Source organism: Apis laboriosa, unplaced genomic scaffold (genome assembly GCF_014066325.1).
Source record: "Apis laboriosa isolate Shangri-la unplaced genomic scaffold, ASM1406632v1 scaffold18_cov149, whole genome shotgun sequence".
Classification (NCBI taxonomy): domain Eukaryota; kingdom Metazoa; phylum Arthropoda; class Insecta; order Hymenoptera; family Apidae; genus Apis; species Apis laboriosa.
Genome location: NW_025222233.1, coordinates 3,696,350 through 3,716,213, shown reverse-complemented (window position 1 = coordinate 3,716,213; position 19,864 = coordinate 3,696,350). Strand labels below are relative to the sequence as shown.

General features: G+C 40.5%; 1 protein-coding gene and 1 long non-coding RNA gene across 3 annotated transcripts in view; both read left to right on the top strand.

Annotated features, from left to right (window-relative positions):
* LOC122712052 (regulating synaptic membrane exocytosis protein 2) overlaps positions 1–11,756 on the top strand; it is a 59,785-nt gene extending 48,029 nt beyond the window's left edge. Inside the window, exons 18-24 of the mRNA XM_043931368.1 lie at positions 431–1,972; positions 2,051–3,777; positions 3,983–4,162; positions 8,219–8,429; positions 10,549–10,763; positions 11,017–11,156; positions 11,277–11,756. Of these exons, the coding sequence (XP_043787303.1) occupies positions 431–1,972; positions 2,051–3,777; positions 3,983–4,162; positions 8,219–8,429; positions 10,549–10,763; positions 11,017–11,156; positions 11,277–11,483 (4,222 nt within the window). The 3' untranslated portion in view covers positions 11,484–11,756. The remainder of the gene's footprint in view (positions 1–430; positions 1,973–2,050; positions 3,778–3,982; positions 4,163–8,218; positions 8,430–10,548; positions 10,764–11,016; positions 11,157–11,276) is intronic.
* Positions 11,757–19,437: 7,681 nt separating this feature from the next.
* LOC122712064 overlaps positions 19,438–19,864 on the top strand; it is a 123,574-nt gene continuing 123,147 nt past the window's right edge. For both annotated transcript variants that reach the window (XR_006346249.1, XR_006346250.1), the window contains exon 1: positions 19,438–19,668. This is a non-coding gene — a long non-coding RNA (uncharacterized LOC122712064). The remainder of the gene's footprint in view (positions 19,669–19,864) is intronic.

Genomic DNA, 19,864 nt, shown 5'->3' with positions numbered 1-19,864 from the left:
CGAGTGACAAAATGCAACAAAATTTCTCGGGATGAAAAAAAATTCTTCTTTCTTTACCACTTGCACTTTTGCTTGAAAAAAAAAAAGAAAAAAGAAAAAAGTGAAGAAAAAAAGGAAAGAAAAAAGAGGAAAGAAAAGAGAAAAGAAAAGGGAGAAGAAAAATCGGGGAAATAAGTGATAAAGCAAAGGAGAAAGAGAACGCGTTCGATCGATCGCGAACGCGCGAGTAGAGTCTATTTTTTTCTTTTTTTTTTTTCCTCTCTCCTTCTTTGATCATTGAATGAAAATTGTGAAAAAGAAAAAAGAAAAAAAAAAAAAAAAAAAAAAAAAGAAAAAGAAAAAAAATGAAGAATGGGCTAAAAAAGAAATCGTTTAACATGTGTAATCGCAGAAGCGCTAAAACTCTATATATGAAAAACATTGTTTGCAGACCGACAGTTAAAAACGTTTTAATACCCGGTGTCATATCCCCAATGCCCCTGCCCCCTAGGCGCAATAGGCGCAGGCACAGACTTAGGGTACCCTGCAGCGAATGTCACTGTCCGAACAACAATCCCACCAAGCCCAGGAGCAACAACCCCAGCAAGCACAATCCCACCCCGCATCCCCTCGTACGGAGCAAGTCCGCAGTGGTGCGCTCGTTGTACAGAAAGATGCGTACGCCGTTCACGAGGTCGCAGACCGTCGACGAGAACATGCTGAGATATTACAGCCCGGAGACCAGCGAGTACAGCGTCTCCGAAGGTTACATGCTCAAGCCGGAGGAGCTTACGGGTAGCTCAAAGAAACGTATACCGGAGATATACGTGGAGGATTGCCTTCAGGTCGACTTCAACGACCGGCTCATCGAGAAGTTTCGCGACAGATACTCGTCGCCCTATCAACTGGAAGCGGGTACCCGTAGACGGTCGCGTAGCTGGCAAGATCGCGGTGGAAGAGGGGCGAAATCTAGGCACCACTCGTTCTCGAGAGGGTTGCACGACGTTACGGACGATCTCGGCATTAGGAATCTAGACGTTAGCTTGCGGCCGCGTAGATCTTTTTTATTCTCGAAGGCTAGGAGCTTCGACTACGACGTGCTCCACGACACCTACGCGGATCGTTACGCCGGTTTCGGACTAGGAGCGGGGATGCTCTCGCGTAGGGCCAAGAGTTTCGAGTACGACACGATCTCGAGCAACATATTCAGCGACGACAGCCTGAGGACGGCCCGCCGCAAGTTGAAGAAGAATCTCGCCATCAACGACGCGGGTTACGGCGACAAGATACCGGCCCTCGGCGATCAGAGCAAATCGTACTTCGACTCGAACGGCGACGAGAAGGTGACCAAGATTCTGCTCGATCGCGAGAAGAATTACGATTACATGTTGAAACAGGATCACAAACCGTTCTACGGTTACGATTCCGAGTTCAGTTGCGGCGAGACGGAGATATACATGCCGCGTTTCGACGAGCAGGGAGCGGGGGGAACGGGCGCTACCGTTGTCGAGCCTTACCGCTCCTACGAATTATCGGAGGAGAACTCGTTCAGCAGCGACGATCAGACGATCGGTTTCGTTAGGGATCCGCTCCTCCTCGGCCGGGAGGATCCCACGAAACGGAAGTACAGAGAGTCGACCGCGTTCCAACTCCGCGATCACGATCCTTCCTCCGCCTTCGCCAGAGACGTAGCGGAGAAACGTGCGAGGAATCTGGACGCGGACAACGAGCACATATACTGCAGCATAGACGAGGCGAGCGTGGACAAATACCGTGGCCGAGACAGCAAGAAGAAGAAGAAGATCCCCCGTTTCTCGATTCCGCGAGGAATCGTCCCCGATTTCGAGCGTTACGACGCGGAACGGAGAAGGACGACGATCGAAGGAAGAGCGAATTTGGAGAACGGTGGTTACGATGGTTACGTCGAATGGGACGTGGAGGGTTACGAAGACGACGAAGGGTTCATCGACAGAGGGAATATGGACGATTACGAGCAGCAGCAGCAGCAGCAGCAACAACAGCAGCAGCAACAGCAGCAGCAACAACAACGACGACGACGACGACAACGACGACGACGAACTTACGAGGATTACGAGGATGAAAACGTTGCGAGGAGCGATGCCGCGATTGAGATGTACGAGGACGATTATTACGGCGGACGAGAGGAGAGAGGGGACGGTGGAAGAGGCGGACGCAAGAGGAGGTCGTCGCAGTACGCGACGGACGGCGATTACCGCGATTATCGTTCCGCGGAGGAGTACGATTACGAGGCGCACAGTGGGCCGGAATACGGGCGGGCGGACGCCGCTTACCAAGAGAACACGTTCCCCCGTAGAAGGAGGAGGAGAAGCAGGCGAGAAGGGACGAGAAGTAGCAGGGAGGAGGCGAGCAGCGCGGGTACGGGGATTTACGAGAATTTGGAAGCAGGGACGTATCGAACGAGGGTGTCGAGCGACGCGTTGCTCGCCGTTCCAACGTTCTCCGAGAGCAAGCGGATGATGCTGCAACGGGCCGAATCGACGCCGATTCTACGCTCGGACGAGGAGCTGAGCTCGTCGGAGAGGGCCGAGAGAGCGAGGCGTCTGTTGCATCGCCGGAAACGGAACGCGAGTTGCCCCGAGGCGAGGGAGCTCCGTTACTACGACCCTCCGCGGAGGAAGGGAGGCGAGGAGGGAGAAGAGGAGGAAGAGGAAGAAAGAAGGACGAACTTCATCCTGGACTCGGACGAGGACTTCGGCTCGATGGAGACGGTCGTGTGCGCCGACTGTTTCCGCGAGAGGAACCGAGGGACGATGATTCGGAGCGAGGGTATCGGATCGGTTTACCAGGACGTGGAACAGGTTCGGGACGGTTACTCGATGGAATCGAGGTACGATTACGAGAACGTGGTGGAGAGCCGCGGCGAGCATTACACGGGGTCGTACGGGGAGCCGCCCCCTCGCGCGGGGCGGGGAGTATCGGAGTATCGGGTTAGGCGTAAGACCAGCTGTCCGGAGTGTCGGGAGTTAGCGATGTCGGGTCACTACGAGTTAGGTAGGTCGGCAGGCTGGTTGGCGCGTAAGATCGAGGAGAGGAGGCCGTCGATAGAATCGAGGCATAGGTATTATCGTAGGCGAAATAGCAGTTGCCCCGAGGCTAGGGATCTCGAGCTGCTCGAGAAGAGGGAGGAGGAGCAGGACACGGGGCACGGCCAGCAGGCCCAGCGACACCCGAGTCAGCAGCAGGCGCAGCAGCAGGGTAGTAAGAGGAACGTAGCGATCAGCGACACCCTCGAGTACTACGAGTACTCGATGGAGAGCGAGAGCCAGTGCAGCGAGAACTGCGGATTTGGCCCGTGCGATCCGCGTAGGCCCCGTAACCGAGCACCCCACCCCGGTAACGCTAATTCGAGTCTCTTTGATTCCCAAACCGCTACCTCCGACACTGCTAAAAACTACCACCCACGGGCCGTCGATCACCACGAAACCTCACGAAACACGAAATCGTCGCCGCGCGACAACTACGACGATTCGACCGTGGCCACCACGCCCTCCCCGTCGTCGTCCATCCGACGGCATTCCCGGAAAAAAACCGTCGCCGACGACGCCTCCGCCGCCGCCGTCAACCGACAACGCGACGACGGCCGGGACGATCGCCGATCCTCCTCCGTGCCCGAAAGCAGCGAGTACACCGGTCAGTCGGGCTCGTACGAGAAACCGTCCAGGAGCCAGCCACCCGATAGCGAGCACGACGATCGTAAAAGGGGTCAGTTCACCAGGAGTCTCAGTAACACCGACGCGCCACAGGACGAGAAAGTCGGTGAGTGAGAGCGGCCGCTTTCCTCTTCTCTATCCTCCCCTTCCGTTTCTCGTTTTTCTTCTTTCTCTCTCTCTCTCTCTCTCTCTCTCTCTCTCTCTCTTTCGAACGTGCGATTCCAGTTTTTCTCTTTCTTTCCTTCTTCGCGTTTCCTTCTTCGTTTCGATCGCGTTCGATTCGCCGTATTCACGCGAGCGTTGTTTCACAGACGGTAGTTTGAGCGACACGGCGATCGGTTTGAACGTCGAGGACTCCTCGAGAAGGGGTCGCAAGAGCTCGCCCGGGAGTAAAAGCGGAAGTGGAAGTAGCAGCGGTGGGGGAAGCGCGGTGCAGTATCAGTCAGGTCTGGGGAAGAAGAGTAACAGCACCAGTCAACTGTCCGCTACAGGTAACACATCGTCACACTAGTCCTTTCTTCCGATTTTACGTTTTAGAGAACGTTTTGCGTGCGATACTTTATATCGTTACTTTTCGCATTCCGGCAATATTCTTATAAACGATAATTTACGCGAGAGCGGTCGCGCGAAGAAAAGAAAAGAAAACGTTTCTATATATTTCATACTTGTGTCATACTTGTACTCGCGCGATCTCTAGATCTTCTATTCTTTCTCTATCTCTATCTTTCTATCTGCCATCTTAAATCTAGTCAGTCTCTTTGTATGATATAACGATAGTCCCTCGAGTAAATAGCGTAGCGAATAGTTTAGCGCCATTAGTGAGTAGACCTACGGTGCGCTCTCGCTATATGCGTCGTTGCTTTCAAGAAAAATTTCCTCCTCTCTTAAAATTTTACATCGCTTCGTTCTTTTGTGCATCACTTCACGTACACGCGAGACGTGAAAAAACGTTTCCCCCCCCCCCTTCGAGAAACCTCGATTCGAATTTTCCATCCTTCGATGAGAAATCGAAGGGTCGAGGCCGAGGAAATCGAAGGAATCGCGAATCGTATCTCACCCGACGATATCGAGAGCGCATCGTAGATGTACAAAAAAAAAAAAAAAAAAAAAAAAATCCCAGTAAAACGGGGCAGTATGTACATTCTAATCGTATTCTTGTTTTCTCCGCCATCCCTCCTCATCTCTATCCGCCTCTCTTCGACATGAACACATTCACACTTTACTTCTACCAACCGACTATCTCTCGACGCTGGGGACCATTCACGTCATCGATCTGCACCCACCTGCACGATTTCTCATCGTGGCGGGGCTATATCGTCGCTCGCGCGATCGTGTCACGGGACAACACTCGACGCGGATCACCCCCCATCGATCGCTGGAACGATCGCTCCTACTATTGTACGCAAAAACCTCGCAACAATATACTCAAATCAAATTCAACGTGAAATATATATATATATATATATACCACACACTTTGCTACGAGTAAAAAAAAAATCAAATCTCTTCACACACGCATCAAAAACGCATATACATCGCATATATACCGTATATGCAAATCAACAACACGATCACATCCACTGCGAAAACAACATCTGCTACTACCACCATCACTACAACTACTTCTTCTACTACTTCTACTTCTACTACTACTACTACTACTACTACAACTACTTCTACTTCTACTACTACTACTTCTACTTCTACTACTACTACTACTACTACTACTACAATCACAACAAAAAAACTGTGTCACGTCACGCAAAAACCATAACATACCACGTGCGTCTGTTGGTGGTACATGCGTGGGCGACGAAGGACGAAAACGGCGGCTAGGATTCGGGAAGAAGGGCAAGTCCTCGTTTACAGTTCATAGGAGCGAGGAGGTATTGCCGGAGGACACGGCCAGCGGAAGAAGCGGACGACAACCGAGTTCCGCCAGCAGCGACGGCGAGGGTAGCGGCGACGGGGACAGGTCCGAACACACCCTGCAAAATATATCATCCCCCCTCCCCCTTTTAATTATTTCTCTCTCTTCTACTTTGATTTCAACCTCTCCTTTGCTACTTCCCTTCTTTTTTTTTTTTTTTTTTTTTTTTTTTTCCNTTTTTTTTTTTTTTTTCCGTTACGTGGGAGCGAGGGAGCGACGTGGCGTTTACGTCGTCAAATGTCGATTTTTCGCCTTTCGACTAACTTCCCCCCGATGACTCGCGATCCAAATTTCAAAATCGTAACGCGCGACGATAGATTTCTTTTCTCTCTCTCCAATAATTGATAATTAGCGGTCCATAACTCGGTCCGGTCGAGGAGAGGAGATCGAAGCGCGAGATGCGAGACGCAGTGCCTAGCATCGAGCCTTCGAGAGAAATGTGAGTACAGAGAAATTGCAGAGAGGCACGAAGAGGCAAGAAGAACGAGAGCAACGATCTACGATCTATTTTTTTTTCTTTACCAGCCAACAACTATATATATATATATATACAAACTAACACGCAGCACATAATTAACTCTTTAGAAAGAAGTTTTTGCATTAGAGAAAGAGAGAGAGAGAGAGAGAGAAAGAGAGAAAGAGAGACAGAGAGAGAAAGAGAGTGTGTGTGCATGGGAGTGAAACGCGAAACGTTTCCCGGCTGTTTCCTCTGTTGGATGCTTTGTCTCTCCTCGAATATTCGATCGAAATTTGAGGAGGAGAATAACGTTTCTTGAAAAAAATCAAAGCCGCGAGACGATTCCCGGTTTACTCCCCCCTCCCCACCCTATAGATAATTAGAGACTGTTTCCACGTAGTAGCGATACGTAACTCTTAGAGGAACGAGTTGTTGCACGTGTTGTTCTGAGCCGAGTCGAGCTCGATGAAGACCGTTCATCGAGATCTGGCGGAGAGAGAATAGAGCAGAAAGGTTGTATCTGCCGCTCAAGAATACCTTACGTATTCAGCCGCTCAAGTACATCATTTTGTTCCTTTCGGGCTGTTCTTATTCGTATTATTTTGTAGCCTATATATATATATATAGCGCCGGCCCGGGATTGATGCTGGTGCAAATACGATGTCGCGGTGTCTGTCTGTTTTGTACAGCTTTTACAACATTTTAGAATGAAACACGTGGTCAACTTGTTGCGAATCTCTGTCTGATCGTGACGAATCGAGAATCAACGCGGGTCCACGGTAGGTAAGTTGACCACCTGGTTCGTTTTTTCCATTTATTTTATCTTAGAGGCAGCTGTGCTTGGGGTGAGGATTGCTTCACCCATTACGGCTTATTCGTTTCTTGATGTTCTTCGAGCGCTGCAGTGTTCTTATTGCGCATATATTTCTACATATACGTACAATATGTATATATATANTATATATATATATATATATATATATATATATATATATATATATATATGTGTGTGTATTTATATATGTATATATATATGTATATACATGATTATACATATCTCGATATCTCTCTCCCTTTTTTTTTCTTCTTATCCTTTTTCTTTTTTCAGTTACCAAGTAAAAAAACTTGATTCGTTGAATGTAGCGCACAGTCTTGTACATTCTGCCTGCGGACACTTCTTAAGTATTTCTCGAAAATTTGATGGAACACATGTATTTCTTTCCAATTCGTGCGAAGAGAAACGAACGAGTTTTCGTAGGATCAAACACTCCCCCTTCCCCTTCTCATACACGAGTTTCTGTGTTGAGACACGAACACGACACGCAAAGACACACACGTACGAATGTATACGTAGTTGGCGCAGCGAGACCACCACTTTCAACAACGGAACCATAGATGTGACGTTTCGTTGAAGATAGATACACACTTGAAAACATTCAAGCTTGTGACGCTTTTTTTTTTTTTGCTCGCTTCTGACTGCAAACGCGAGCTCGAGAACGGAGTTGAGAAAAAAAAGTTCTGGGAAACGATCGAATTTCCGTTGGCCGTTAACCATTGCCCTATCGTATTCTTTCTTCCAGACAGCGAGCGTTTAGCCCATCGAGGAACGAGATCTTTTGCAGGCTTCGTTGTGTGGGATCATCCATATCATCGAATCTCAAAGCTTAACCCGACAACACAGGTTGACGAAGTCTTTCTTTTTCTACGTGGTAATTGACCAACACTAAAAAAAAAAAAAAAAAAGAAAAAAAAGGCAAGCCTTCCTTACCGTCTGCCTTCCAACCCTCATCGATTATATCATTCATATCCGACTGAAATGAGTTTTTCTCGATCACGAGGTGTACGTGTGCGCGCGCGTATGTGTGTGTATACCTTTCTCTCCTTATCATTTTTCTTAATTTTGTCACGAGAGAAAATTCGAACGAGTCATGTGAGCGCGAGTGAAAAAGAGAGAGAGAAAGAGAGGGAGAGAGAGAGAGTGAGAGAGTGAGGAGAGAGAAAGTGATCAGAATCGTGATTAGAATCGTGAAAGAAAAATCGAACGGCGACCACCTGGAGCTGGATAAAAGAGAAAAGAAAGGGCTACGGCAGACGCGATACCGGGATGAAAATGAAAGATTATAGCTTTAGCGGTTGTTTCTTGTTTGGTTTACAACGCAGAATGCAGTGTCGGCGGGGTCTTCGTCGGAAGTGGTGTCGCGGAGGCACGCGCCGGTTTATCGAGCCGGAAACGCAACAGCACGCCGAGCAGCATACAACGTTCCGAGGAGATTGTACCATATCAGCGCTTTGAATCCGGGAAACAGTCGGGATCGGTGGCCAGTGACACAGCCGGAAGTCTCAACTCGATCTCTAGTTCCGAAGGAAGCTCGTAAGTAGTGGCCTCCACCGACCGATTCTGCAACCGGAACTGCGAGACTCTCCTTGCTGTCTCTTTCTTCTACTTCTTCTTCTTCTTCTTCTTCTTCTTCTTCTTCTTCTCCTCCTCTCTCTTTGTCTTTGTCTGTCTCTCTGTTCTTCTTCGCGTTCTGTCTCTTTCTCTTCTCTCTTCTGTCTTCTTCCGTCTCCTTCTCTTCGCTCTATCTGTCTCAACAATCTATCTATTATTATTATCTTTCCAGCAGGGTTACTCGCGAGCTTTAAATATAACGAAAGAAGAAAAGATCAATGATTTTGAAATTGATTCGAGGAGAAGTGTTGGATTAACCCTGCTAATGACTCTGCTCTTTCTCTCTCTATCCGACTCTGACTTTCTCTTTCTACTTCACCGTGCTCCTCGGACGAACCTTTTTATTGTTTTATTGCACAGGAGATCGCGAACGTGAAACGTGGATCGTTTTGTCTTTCGACGTGTGATTGAGCTGATGTGTATGCCCAGCATCGATGTTTTGCTCATTCATGCTTCTTTTACTACCCCTTCCCTTCTTTTTTATCATTTATCACCATCACAACCATCATTTCCATTATTGTGTGCGAAACATGCGAACTCTTTTGTTCCTTGAGTTAACGTAATTCGCCACGAGAAGGAAGAAATGGAAGCCTGTACGAATGTCACTTATTTTTAAGTTTCTTTCGTTTCTCTCGTAATTTTATATTTCAATGTGATATCAATGTGATCTTGATCGTTATCATTTTCTTTTCTTTTTTTTGTCGATGTTATCGTCGTCTTGGCTTATTGCTTGGCTAAATAATCGTCGAAGCACCATTGTATGTGAACCGCGCACACACTCTGTGTATATACGTGTTTCCATCATCATATTCATTTTCATCATTTTCATTCACGACGAAGAATATTTTTATCTATAACCCATCTTAAAAATTAAAAACTGTTTATATACATATATATCTATAGAACGCTATTATTCTGGACATATTTATTAATTTCTGATTCGATCGAGCGCAATACGTATATAATATATATATGTATATTAGCAGACGAATAATCATCAGTCTTTCATCGTTGAACCACACGTCATCCGCAGCTAATGATCCCAAGTATTTCTCTACTTTTTTTCTTCGAAAAAAAAAAAAAACAAAGAAAAAAAATTAACAAGATAACGAAACACCCAGGAAGATGGATATATATCAAATGTTAATCGTCTTACTCTATGTATAAAGAAAACTTTCGTTTCACGCGATATAGCAACGAGGATGCTAAAGTGTTGCGGTAACTAAGGACTAAGATTTTATAGACAATAAGACGAGGAAAGGTAAATCCTGAACGTAAGTTAAGAGAACAATATTATTCTGGATTAAGTTAATTGATGAAGCATGAATAGACATAGTACAATTAGTCAGATTCAAGGATAATCAGAGGCTATACGTAAATCTTAATATCAACGGTGAAGCGAATCGTGTCAAAGGGCAAAACTGATTATCGTTGAATGGTATACTACTACTACGCTCGTAGAATGGACTGCATGCACCGACAGCCTGCTACTAGTTCTCCAAAACTTACAATTTTCTTCGTATATATATTATTACATATATATATATATATATATTTACTCGCTACACCAACACTATTATATACTCGCAGCGTGTGAGTTCTTCTTGTCCATACAAATTGAATGAGATGTGCTCTCTCTTTCCGCACTTACGTCGAAGGCTTGCGAGAATCGTCCCTCGCTCCCGCGGAACGATCTCTTATTCGTTTATTTGATCCCCCTTCCCTTCTCTCGTGATTAACATCAAATTGATAAACTTTGGAAAATTAGAAAATCGACACAAATCGAAAAAAAAGATGGAATGAATGAAATAAATATTACGTTATCTTCGATTCACAGAGTCTGTGAATCGAGCATTCCCTCGAAACTTTCTTTCTGTTAGACCAATTTTTTCCCCCCGTTCTAATTTTTACTCTCCTTTTTTTTTCTTCTTTTTCGTTCGATCTTTTTTTTTTTTTTTTTTTTTTAACAAACCCGCCTTAATAAATACTCTCGTGAGAGTTTTCGATGGTTCGCTAAACGTTTCGATTTTGGGAACTGCAGTTGGTCCCCCAGTCTACGAATGTCAGGCGAAACCGGCCAATTGAGAGATTTCATCGAAGATCTTGGGCCTGGGCAAGTGGTCGGGAGGCAGGCACTCGGTGCACGCTGCCTTGGCGAGATTCAGCTCTCGCTCTCTCAGAAGAAAGGCTTCCTCGAAGTGGAGGTCATACGTGCCAAAGACCTTAAACCGAAACAGGGCACTAAAGCCATTCCAGGTTCGTTCAATCAATTCTTGGATCTATTATAATTCTTGGATCCTATTCGCATTATTTTTGTTTCGTTTTTAACGAATTAATTTAAAAATCGAAGCGAGGATATATTGATTTTTGTTGAAATGAAGCCAGATACGCGCAAAATTTTATTTTCGTTGTTTTCTTAAAAGAATTTATAAAGCGTATCGAATGCGTGTCCGAAACAATAATTAATTTGTTTACAATTAATCGTGAATCATTTTTCGTATCGATCCAGCTTCCTACGTGAAGGTTTATTTGGTGAATGGGAAGAAATGCATCGCGAAAGCGAAAACGACAGCAGCCAGGAAAACGTTGGATCCATTCTACCAACAGTCGTTAGCCTTCAGAGAAAATTGCCGGGGTTGTATACTGCAGGCAAGTATACACCTTCTTCTCTTTTATTAGATATGATAATCCTAATCGAGAGATTCCAATCGGTTTAAGAGATTTCTAGATTTTTCTTAATCGCCCCTTTCTTTTCCTTGTTGATTACAGGTGACAGTATGGGGTGATTACGGCCGATTAGAAGGGAAAAAAGTGTTCATGGGCATTGCGCAGATCGTGTTGGACGAACTGAACCTCAATGAGATGGTGTTCGGGTGGTATAAGCTGTTTGGCAACATATCCCTGGTCAGTGGACCTCCATCCTTAGCTTTATCCCGTCGATCCTCGGCCACGTCCTTAGAGTCCTTTAAGATTTAAACAGCTCTTCCATCTGCTATTCTCTTTTAAGTGTAATCCGACGGTAGTTTTCGAATTTCTTTTCGAGCTAATAATAATTCCCACGATGGAAAGAGTAAAAAAAAAAAGGGGGTAAAAAAAGAAAAAGAGAGAGAAAAAAGTATAAAAAAAAAGAAAAAAAAAAGAAAAAAAATACCGAATATATTCTTGATCGCGTTTGAAGATATAATCTACACACACATATATACATATATTTTTTTTCGAACGGAATATCTATATATATATATATATATAGATATAATTGTTCGCGAATATTCGAGGATCGTTAAGATGAATAGAAACGCGTAAGTTTAAGGGATAAAGATTTTCATGGAAATTTCACGCGATATTCGTTTCATCGTGTTCCATCATGAAGAAATATCGCGTTTCAATTGTTCGACAATCGATCAATGGTATCGATATCATCGATAACCGTCGGCTCTGAATACGGTAAAAGAGTAAATCACGATCGATGATCGTATTTAACGAGAGAAGAATGGTGAAATATACAGTGAGAAAAGTTTGCGTGGGTAAAGAATTTTGGGCAAGTGAGTTCGCGTTGTTGGACGAGAAAAACGAGAAAAGTGTGTTTTACTTTGCAAGGTAACAGCGAGAATGGGAAAAGTGTGAAAGGTCGTACGAGAGGACATGTCTTTCTAGAAACACCACTAGCACATCACATATCATGTACGGCATATCAGATGAGCCACTAGTCTGTAGACTAGATGTAGAGATAGCAGCCATGTTCCTGGAGCGCCAGATAGTTTTAGGTACGCACTTGAGATCAACGCATCGTTCCTAAATAATTGATTTGAAATCGATTTCACGCGGATACCTGGCAATGAATTTCTCTTCTATTTATTTTCTCGTGTCGTTCGATCATTATATATAGAGAAGAGTTTGAATCATTTTGAATATATTTTTAAAAAGTATCCGCGTGAAATCTACGTGCTGTTAAAAGTTTCCCTTGTCTTCCGTTTTACATTGAAATACCTTATCGCTTTTTAAATTTCTTTCTTGTATTGATGGTCAATCGTACATTTTTTCAGCTTCTACTTTTCTTTTTACTATGAATATTTCTTTTTTACTACTGAATATCTCTGTATTTGTTTTCTCTCGTCGACGTATTCACCTCGCAATCTGATTGTCTTCTTTTCCTCTTTCTATATTCCTTTTCTTTTTTTTTTTTTTTTTTTTTGACTTTTTATTATTCTACAGCTACGAGTAATCGTAGAGAACATTGCTTGATTACTTTGTTGATCTAAAATTCTGCACAACATTGCACCCTATCGCAAATACCTTCTTTTTTTTCTTGAACGATTTCAGTCCAATGTGCGAAACCTGTTCGATCTAATAAATTAAATGCCTCTATCTTTTAAAAAAAAAAAAAAAAAAAAGAAAGAAAAGAAAGATAAAAGGTAAGTCTGCCGTATTCGGAGTCCTTTGTCCAAGTTTTCTTCAATGTCTCTTATAAATAAGACTAAGAGAAACCAACCAAAAATACCCCGAGTAAATGTTCCAAAGATGCAACAACCCTTTCCCCGATCTCTGAATCTCTTATTTTTAATTGTGTACATACATACGTCCTACGTAGCTACTTCCACATTTATATCTACTTCTTATTGTTCCTCTTATACGTTTTTATGGATTATATATATATATATATTATCGCGTCAAGAGCCGAACAACCGACTGATCCTTTTTCGTTTCCTTTACAGTGAAAGCAACCCAGAGATACTCGATACGAGATCGATACGAATTTCAACGCGGTGTGCTGTGAGAAAGGAGTGCCGAACGGTGGTGATTCGATGTTCGATGTTCAAGTGATACGAGGGAAACGAGAAACTTGTGAAGTGGTGAAATTGTTCGAATCTAAACCCGTTACGAACGGTGATGTGACGCGAATATTGTGAAACATTTAACGAAATTTTAAGTAATAATAATAATAATAATAATAATAATATATTATCCGCGTACTCGCGACAAGACATTTACAATATATTTGTACATAATTTAAAACGCTTCGTGTGTTGAACGCCAAAGTGACGATTTTCAGGACACGAAATATATATATACATATATATGTATATAAAGAAAAAAAAAAAGACAGTCGTAGTACCAAATGAACAATCAAATGAACAAATTATAGAAAGAAAAGGAAAAGAGAGAAAGAAAAAAAAAAAAAAGAAAGAAAGAAAGAAGGAGAAATTAACTTGGAACTCGTTGTCAAAGTTTTTAGCCAAGAGATATCATCGTCAGAGCGTATATTATTTATTGTAAATATTATAACAATATATATATATATATATATACATATATATATGAATTCGCGATACGTATGCACGCAAGTGTTTATTAAGAAAATGATGAACAATTTGCCTTGACCGTCGCGTTTTCGTCATCCCGTTCCCCTCGCGATTTCAAGGATCGCGGCGTAACCGCAACGCGTATCGATTTTTACTATCACGTTCGAGAAAAAAAAAAAGGAAAAAAAAAAGAAAATAATAATAAATATAAATAAATATAATAATAATAATACTAATAATAATTATTTAATATAATATAATAATGACAAAGCTCGAGACGAGACCGGGACTTTGATTCGAGCTTTGTATCGCGTTTGTATCCGTCGAAAATCGTCCGTGGATTCGAACGTATCGCGAGAGCGAACGGGAACGAGGCCGAGAAATATCGTGAATTAGCGAATTGTTGTTGAACGTTAAAGTAGCCCATCTTCAACTATTTTGCGTGAGAGAGCGAGTGAGAATGAATGAATGAATGAGTGAGTGAGTGAGTGAGTGAGTGAGTGAGCGAATGAATGAGAGAGAGAGAGAGATTGAGAGAGAAAAAGATTGAGAGAGAGAGATTGAGAGAGAGAAAGATCGAGAGTATGAGCGAGCGAGAGAAAAAAGTAAAATGCTAACTATATCGACTGTCATATATTGTGATTATGTTAGTTTTTATTTAATTGTCGAATAACCTCACGAATCGGATGTTACGCGTAAGGGGACAACCGTATGTACCTTTTAGAATATTTTATTCTCTTTATCGACTTGCACTCGATTTTCAAAGGAACGCTCGTTTTTTTAACGTGAATATTTACTGAACGAACCGCCCACGTAATTCTTGCATATAAAACGGATCCTCCGTGGAATCGCGCCTCGTCCCCTAAAACGAGACACGGCACGGAAACCGTCGATCCATGAATTAACATTACGCATCACTGCTGACGAACCTTTCGGGAACGGAAGCGGAAACGGCGCCCGCCATCGTCCACGAGGAACGAGGGGGGGGGCGCGATTCGTGAAACTCACAATCGATTTTATATCTCTTAATTCTCATGTTATGTGTTCGATCTTTGTCTGTGCATTTGTCTGGTCACTTGTGAAACACACAAAAATTCGATGAGCATGCACGTGTACGTAGATAATTATCTATATAGCATTAAACACTTGATTAACGAATGTAATTTTCTTTTTGCTGATTGTGCTTGCAATATGTGAATTCTCTTTGCAAAAATGGGGATAGGAGAGAGGAAAGGAAAGGAGGGAAAAAAAAAATTGTGGATAAACTGGGATAAAAGAAAAGAAGAAATTTTTTTATTCAAAGTTGATCGTAGAGAAAAATTGGGAATAAGAGGAATCATTCGAGTCGAAGAGATTAAAAAGAAATCTGCCGGTTTAATTGCTTCGAACAAATACGTTCTGCTTTTTTGGATTGCACGTTATACGCATTCGTTGAGAAACACGGTTATTGTCGTCCTTTTTCATCACGAAAATTCAGTTCGTTCCCTTACATCGCTTCACTCCTCGTTTGTTGCTCTTTAAAAGGTACTCCTTGGATATTGATCGACGTCACTGAAATAGAGTCACCATTTTTCTTTCGGAGATATTGCAGAATAGCTACTTATAGTAGGTACCACACGAGGGTCTAAAATTTGCAACCGAATCTAATTTTTTCGTATATCAATCTATACTTTTCCTCGGAACTTTTGAATAAGAATTTTCGTATATTAAAATTAGAACTTTAGAAAGTTTTTCTATGTCAGTGACTTCATTATCGATATTTCATCACATATTTTACGCTTATAAAATCCGGTGTCACGCTACTATGCTTTAAATTCTCGCGACAAATCTATCTATTTCCTTCTTGCATTTGCACTCTATCGTATTACCCGCTATTACCACGTGAAAATTATACAAAATTCCAAAGAGATATAGTTTAAGCAAGTTCGAGCGAAACAATGATACGTAATCACGATGTGAGGTTTAATTTCGAAAACAGAATTGAGATGAGATGGATAAAAAATAGTGAGGAACTCGATTCTTTCGCGACAAATTCTATAGATAGGCTAAACCATCTGGTAACCGGGTAATCGATCGACCATTATTACGAGAAGGATGTATAAAAAAAGAAGCGATATCTTATCATACCTATAACACGCTTGATTTAGTGGACAGAACGTGCAGCAAGGAAATAAAAAATAAAAAAAAAAAAATCGAAAAAAAGAAGCTTTTTTACTCGTGAACGAAGAAAAAAAAACGAACACAAACGTAGAGTTCTATCAGATGACGTGTAACGTAAATTATCAAATGAACAAACGAAGAAAAAAAAATTACTATTAAGACGATTTCTAAGTAAAAAAAACATTTTGCAAGTGCATGACTTATATTAGTAGACTCTTGGAACAATGATGTACGTAATTAACCACACAACAAAATATAAACTCTGTATTAGTGAATAACATTCGATAAGGGAAAAAAAAAAAAAAATACAAGACTACGAATTATAATAATATGTTCAGTTTGTAATCTGCCGGTTACTTGCGACTGTAAGATTCTTCGCGAAATTTGTTCGATTTCTAATTTCTAATTTCTTGCAATTATTCTCTTTTATTTATTAATTTTCATTTTATAATACGATACAAAGGAAAAACTTATTTTGACGAAATTGAAATAGTTTTAAAATTTTCAATTCTTTAATTTTAACAATTTATTATAATAGTCATGATGAAAAAATATATAAAAAATTTCGTGAAGGTCCTATCGTTGCGGACTATTAATGCTTATGATATAAAATACTGCATATTCTATACAAACGTAGGATTTTTATAATTTATAGTAGCCGGTTTTAAGAAATTTCGAAGGAAAAAAAGAAAAGAATGGAAGGAGGAAAACGAGTTTACTTTTTCTACACTTGCATTATTAGGTAATTTGGAGAATTAAAAACATCGATAAATTCTCGTAGAAAATTTCGTTAAAAATTTTGTAAAGAATTGTAAAACAGGTAAACGTATCAAAAATGAAAACAAGCAGGCTGGATTTGAAAAAAATGATAGATATCATTGTTTTTAATTTCGTATGATTTGATCTAATTTAATTCCTTGACTGTCTTCGCAGTAACTGTTATTTAATATTTATATTAATTATTATTAAAAATATTAAAATATTTTTTAATATTTTTTAAAAATATTTTACTAAATAAATTATCTTTAAAAATTTTTTAAATTGACATAAAATAAAAAGAAACCCATAATTTATTTATTATTAATTTCAAATTGTTAAAAATAGCTGAAAAGTTTTAAGTGTAGAAATAACGCGAAGAGAGTCAAGATAGAAATTATTAATTTTCACACTCTTGCCATGCCCATTTGTACATAGGCATGCTCAATCTTAGGATCGAACACGCATCGTGAATCACATATATATTATATATACACATATACATACAAATAGTATTAATTACGAAAACGAACAAATTAATATCCAACTTTGTACCTATATACTTACAATGAACTTAAACGAAAACGAAAAGAAGATTGAAGGAAGACAAAAAAAAAATGAAATCTTTCGAACAAATATAATCGAATCGGACAAAACAACAATGGCTGAAACGAGATAGAAAGGGGGCGTAATAATGAAAATATAAAAGAAATAAATTAATCGCAAAGACAGATAGAACGAGTAAATAATACAATTTACATGGAATGCAGAAAATTTGAGAGCCAAGGGGTACCACTTTTGTCAAATTTAGAGAGGCAATTTAGGTTTACGATTACGATATAGGGTGTGTGAGAAAGAACGAGTGTGAGAACAGAAAAAGAGAGCGAGAGAGATAGATGAAAGGAAAAACGTTAAAAACGAAGGGACACTGTCAACGATTTCTTTACACAATGAAATTCATTACTTACTTAAAAATTTCGTAGAGACGATCCAGCGTAGTATAGGTATTCCTGTAATCGCGTCGAATGATTAATACGATCAATAATGTGCTTCGAATTCGTTGCTTTTGTTAATGGATTTCGACAAGTCACGCACAAAGAAACACTGCACCATAAGATCATTTCGACGGAACTAAGGAATCTCAAATAGACTTTTTCCAATTCGTCAATGCCTCGATCACGTGACTTTCTAATACTGTTGATTCCCATAGTTTCCCGCGCGGGTCGCTCGCGACGGAATCGATGCACATATCGATCGTAAGATCACGCGGTTCTGATTCTCGAATATCAATGAGGCAACTTCGCACCGTTCGAAACATATGCGTCAACCGCTTGGGACGGTTTTCTAATTTATCTGTGTGACATACGTCCGGATATATTTCGAAAAGGAACACGGAGGAGTACGGGCGAGAAAGCAAGGAAGAGAGAAAGGAAGAGAGCGTGGGATATCACGAAAAAAGGTGCGTCATTTTCGTTAAAAAGAGAGAGAGAGAAAAAATTAAGAAATACAAAGGCGAAAGAATTTAAACAATACGATTAGATAAAAAGTTCCGTGGGAATAAAAAGAACTCGGCCGGGAACTCCTCCGACGATTTCTTTTTCTTTCGTTCTCGGGGAAATGTCTAGGATCGATACAGAATCGGCTACAGATCCTTGACACGAAACCGTTTTCAATCGTAGTTCTGTATATATCTCAATGGTTCGACTAGCTGGTAAAAAATTCGAAATGCAGTACTGCTACGATACGAGGAGTTCATGGCGGAATCTATACGCGGAATGATTAAATATAAAGCGTTAGTGACTGTATCCAGTATAATATATCTGATAAAAGATACCCCTGATGCCAGATATGGCGTGTGACAATAAAGTGATTCAATGATCTCGTCGCATTTCAATCGCAGCCACCTTTCACGATACACAGGCACACACTTATATATATACATATACACACACAAAACACGTGCATATAGACATGTATATTTTAACGCAAAACGAGAACATTTTTTTTGTAAAGTACGAGACGACACCGCCGGAATTCAACGATCACGATGTGTAAAAGAAAGTATCTCATCGTTTTCCGATTACTCGTTACTCCGCTGTTAATTGATAATGTCAGTAATATTTTTAACAAAATAAAGCTACCTTATTCAAAGCTGAGAGAACGACTTTCTTAAGAACCTTTATATTAAATATATATATATATATTAAAAATTTCCTTTTCACTTTTTTTCCTTTCGTTTATTTAGAATTTATATGTTTGAATTTTATTACACATAAGATACAAAAAAATATTAGATTTTTATTCGTTTCTTACATAAGATCACTATTAATCACACGCAATATCAAATTAATAATATTAAAAATATTAAAAAAATAAGAAAGATTAAGAAATAATTTATGAATTATTATGTTAAATTAATAAATTAGTAAATAAATAAATGAGAAATAGTAATTACTTACAAAATTTATTAAAATATATAAAATATATTTAAGAGTTACAATATTTAAAATATAAAATAATAAATATCTAAAATTAAAATATTTTTATTTTTGTATATAGAGATTCTACCCGCAGTTACCTCTGTTATCGATGTAATCGACATTGCCTAAGGCGTTACCTGCCGCGTAATGTTTATATACACGACAAGGAGCCTCAGTTACGCCATTACCGTCGAAACGTACGGACGTAAAATTTTGTTTTATTTTGTAGTTTATTTCAATTCTATTGCGTAATATAAAATCGTGCACGAATATTGCATAATGTAATAGTTACGATTTTTGAATTTTGTTCGATTCATATGTGCTAATAGTTAATCGTAGTTATTACAATTAATATTTAATGTTTGTTAAAATACGCGCGTTATATTCGTGAACGAGTATAGTTTCTGGTAATAGAAGAAAGAAAAGCTGTTAGATTATCCACTGCCAAGCTGTTATCTACGAATGGTGAGTCACATATTTTTTATTCTCTTTAATCACATTTATTTCTAGAATAAATGATTTAAAACGATATAAATGGCAATATATTTCTTCTTCTACGTATTTATAATAACATGTAGCATGTACATCAATATTTCGTTTATATGTATATGTATATATACATAAATTATTTAACATTCCTAATTACCTTTTCGATATTCGT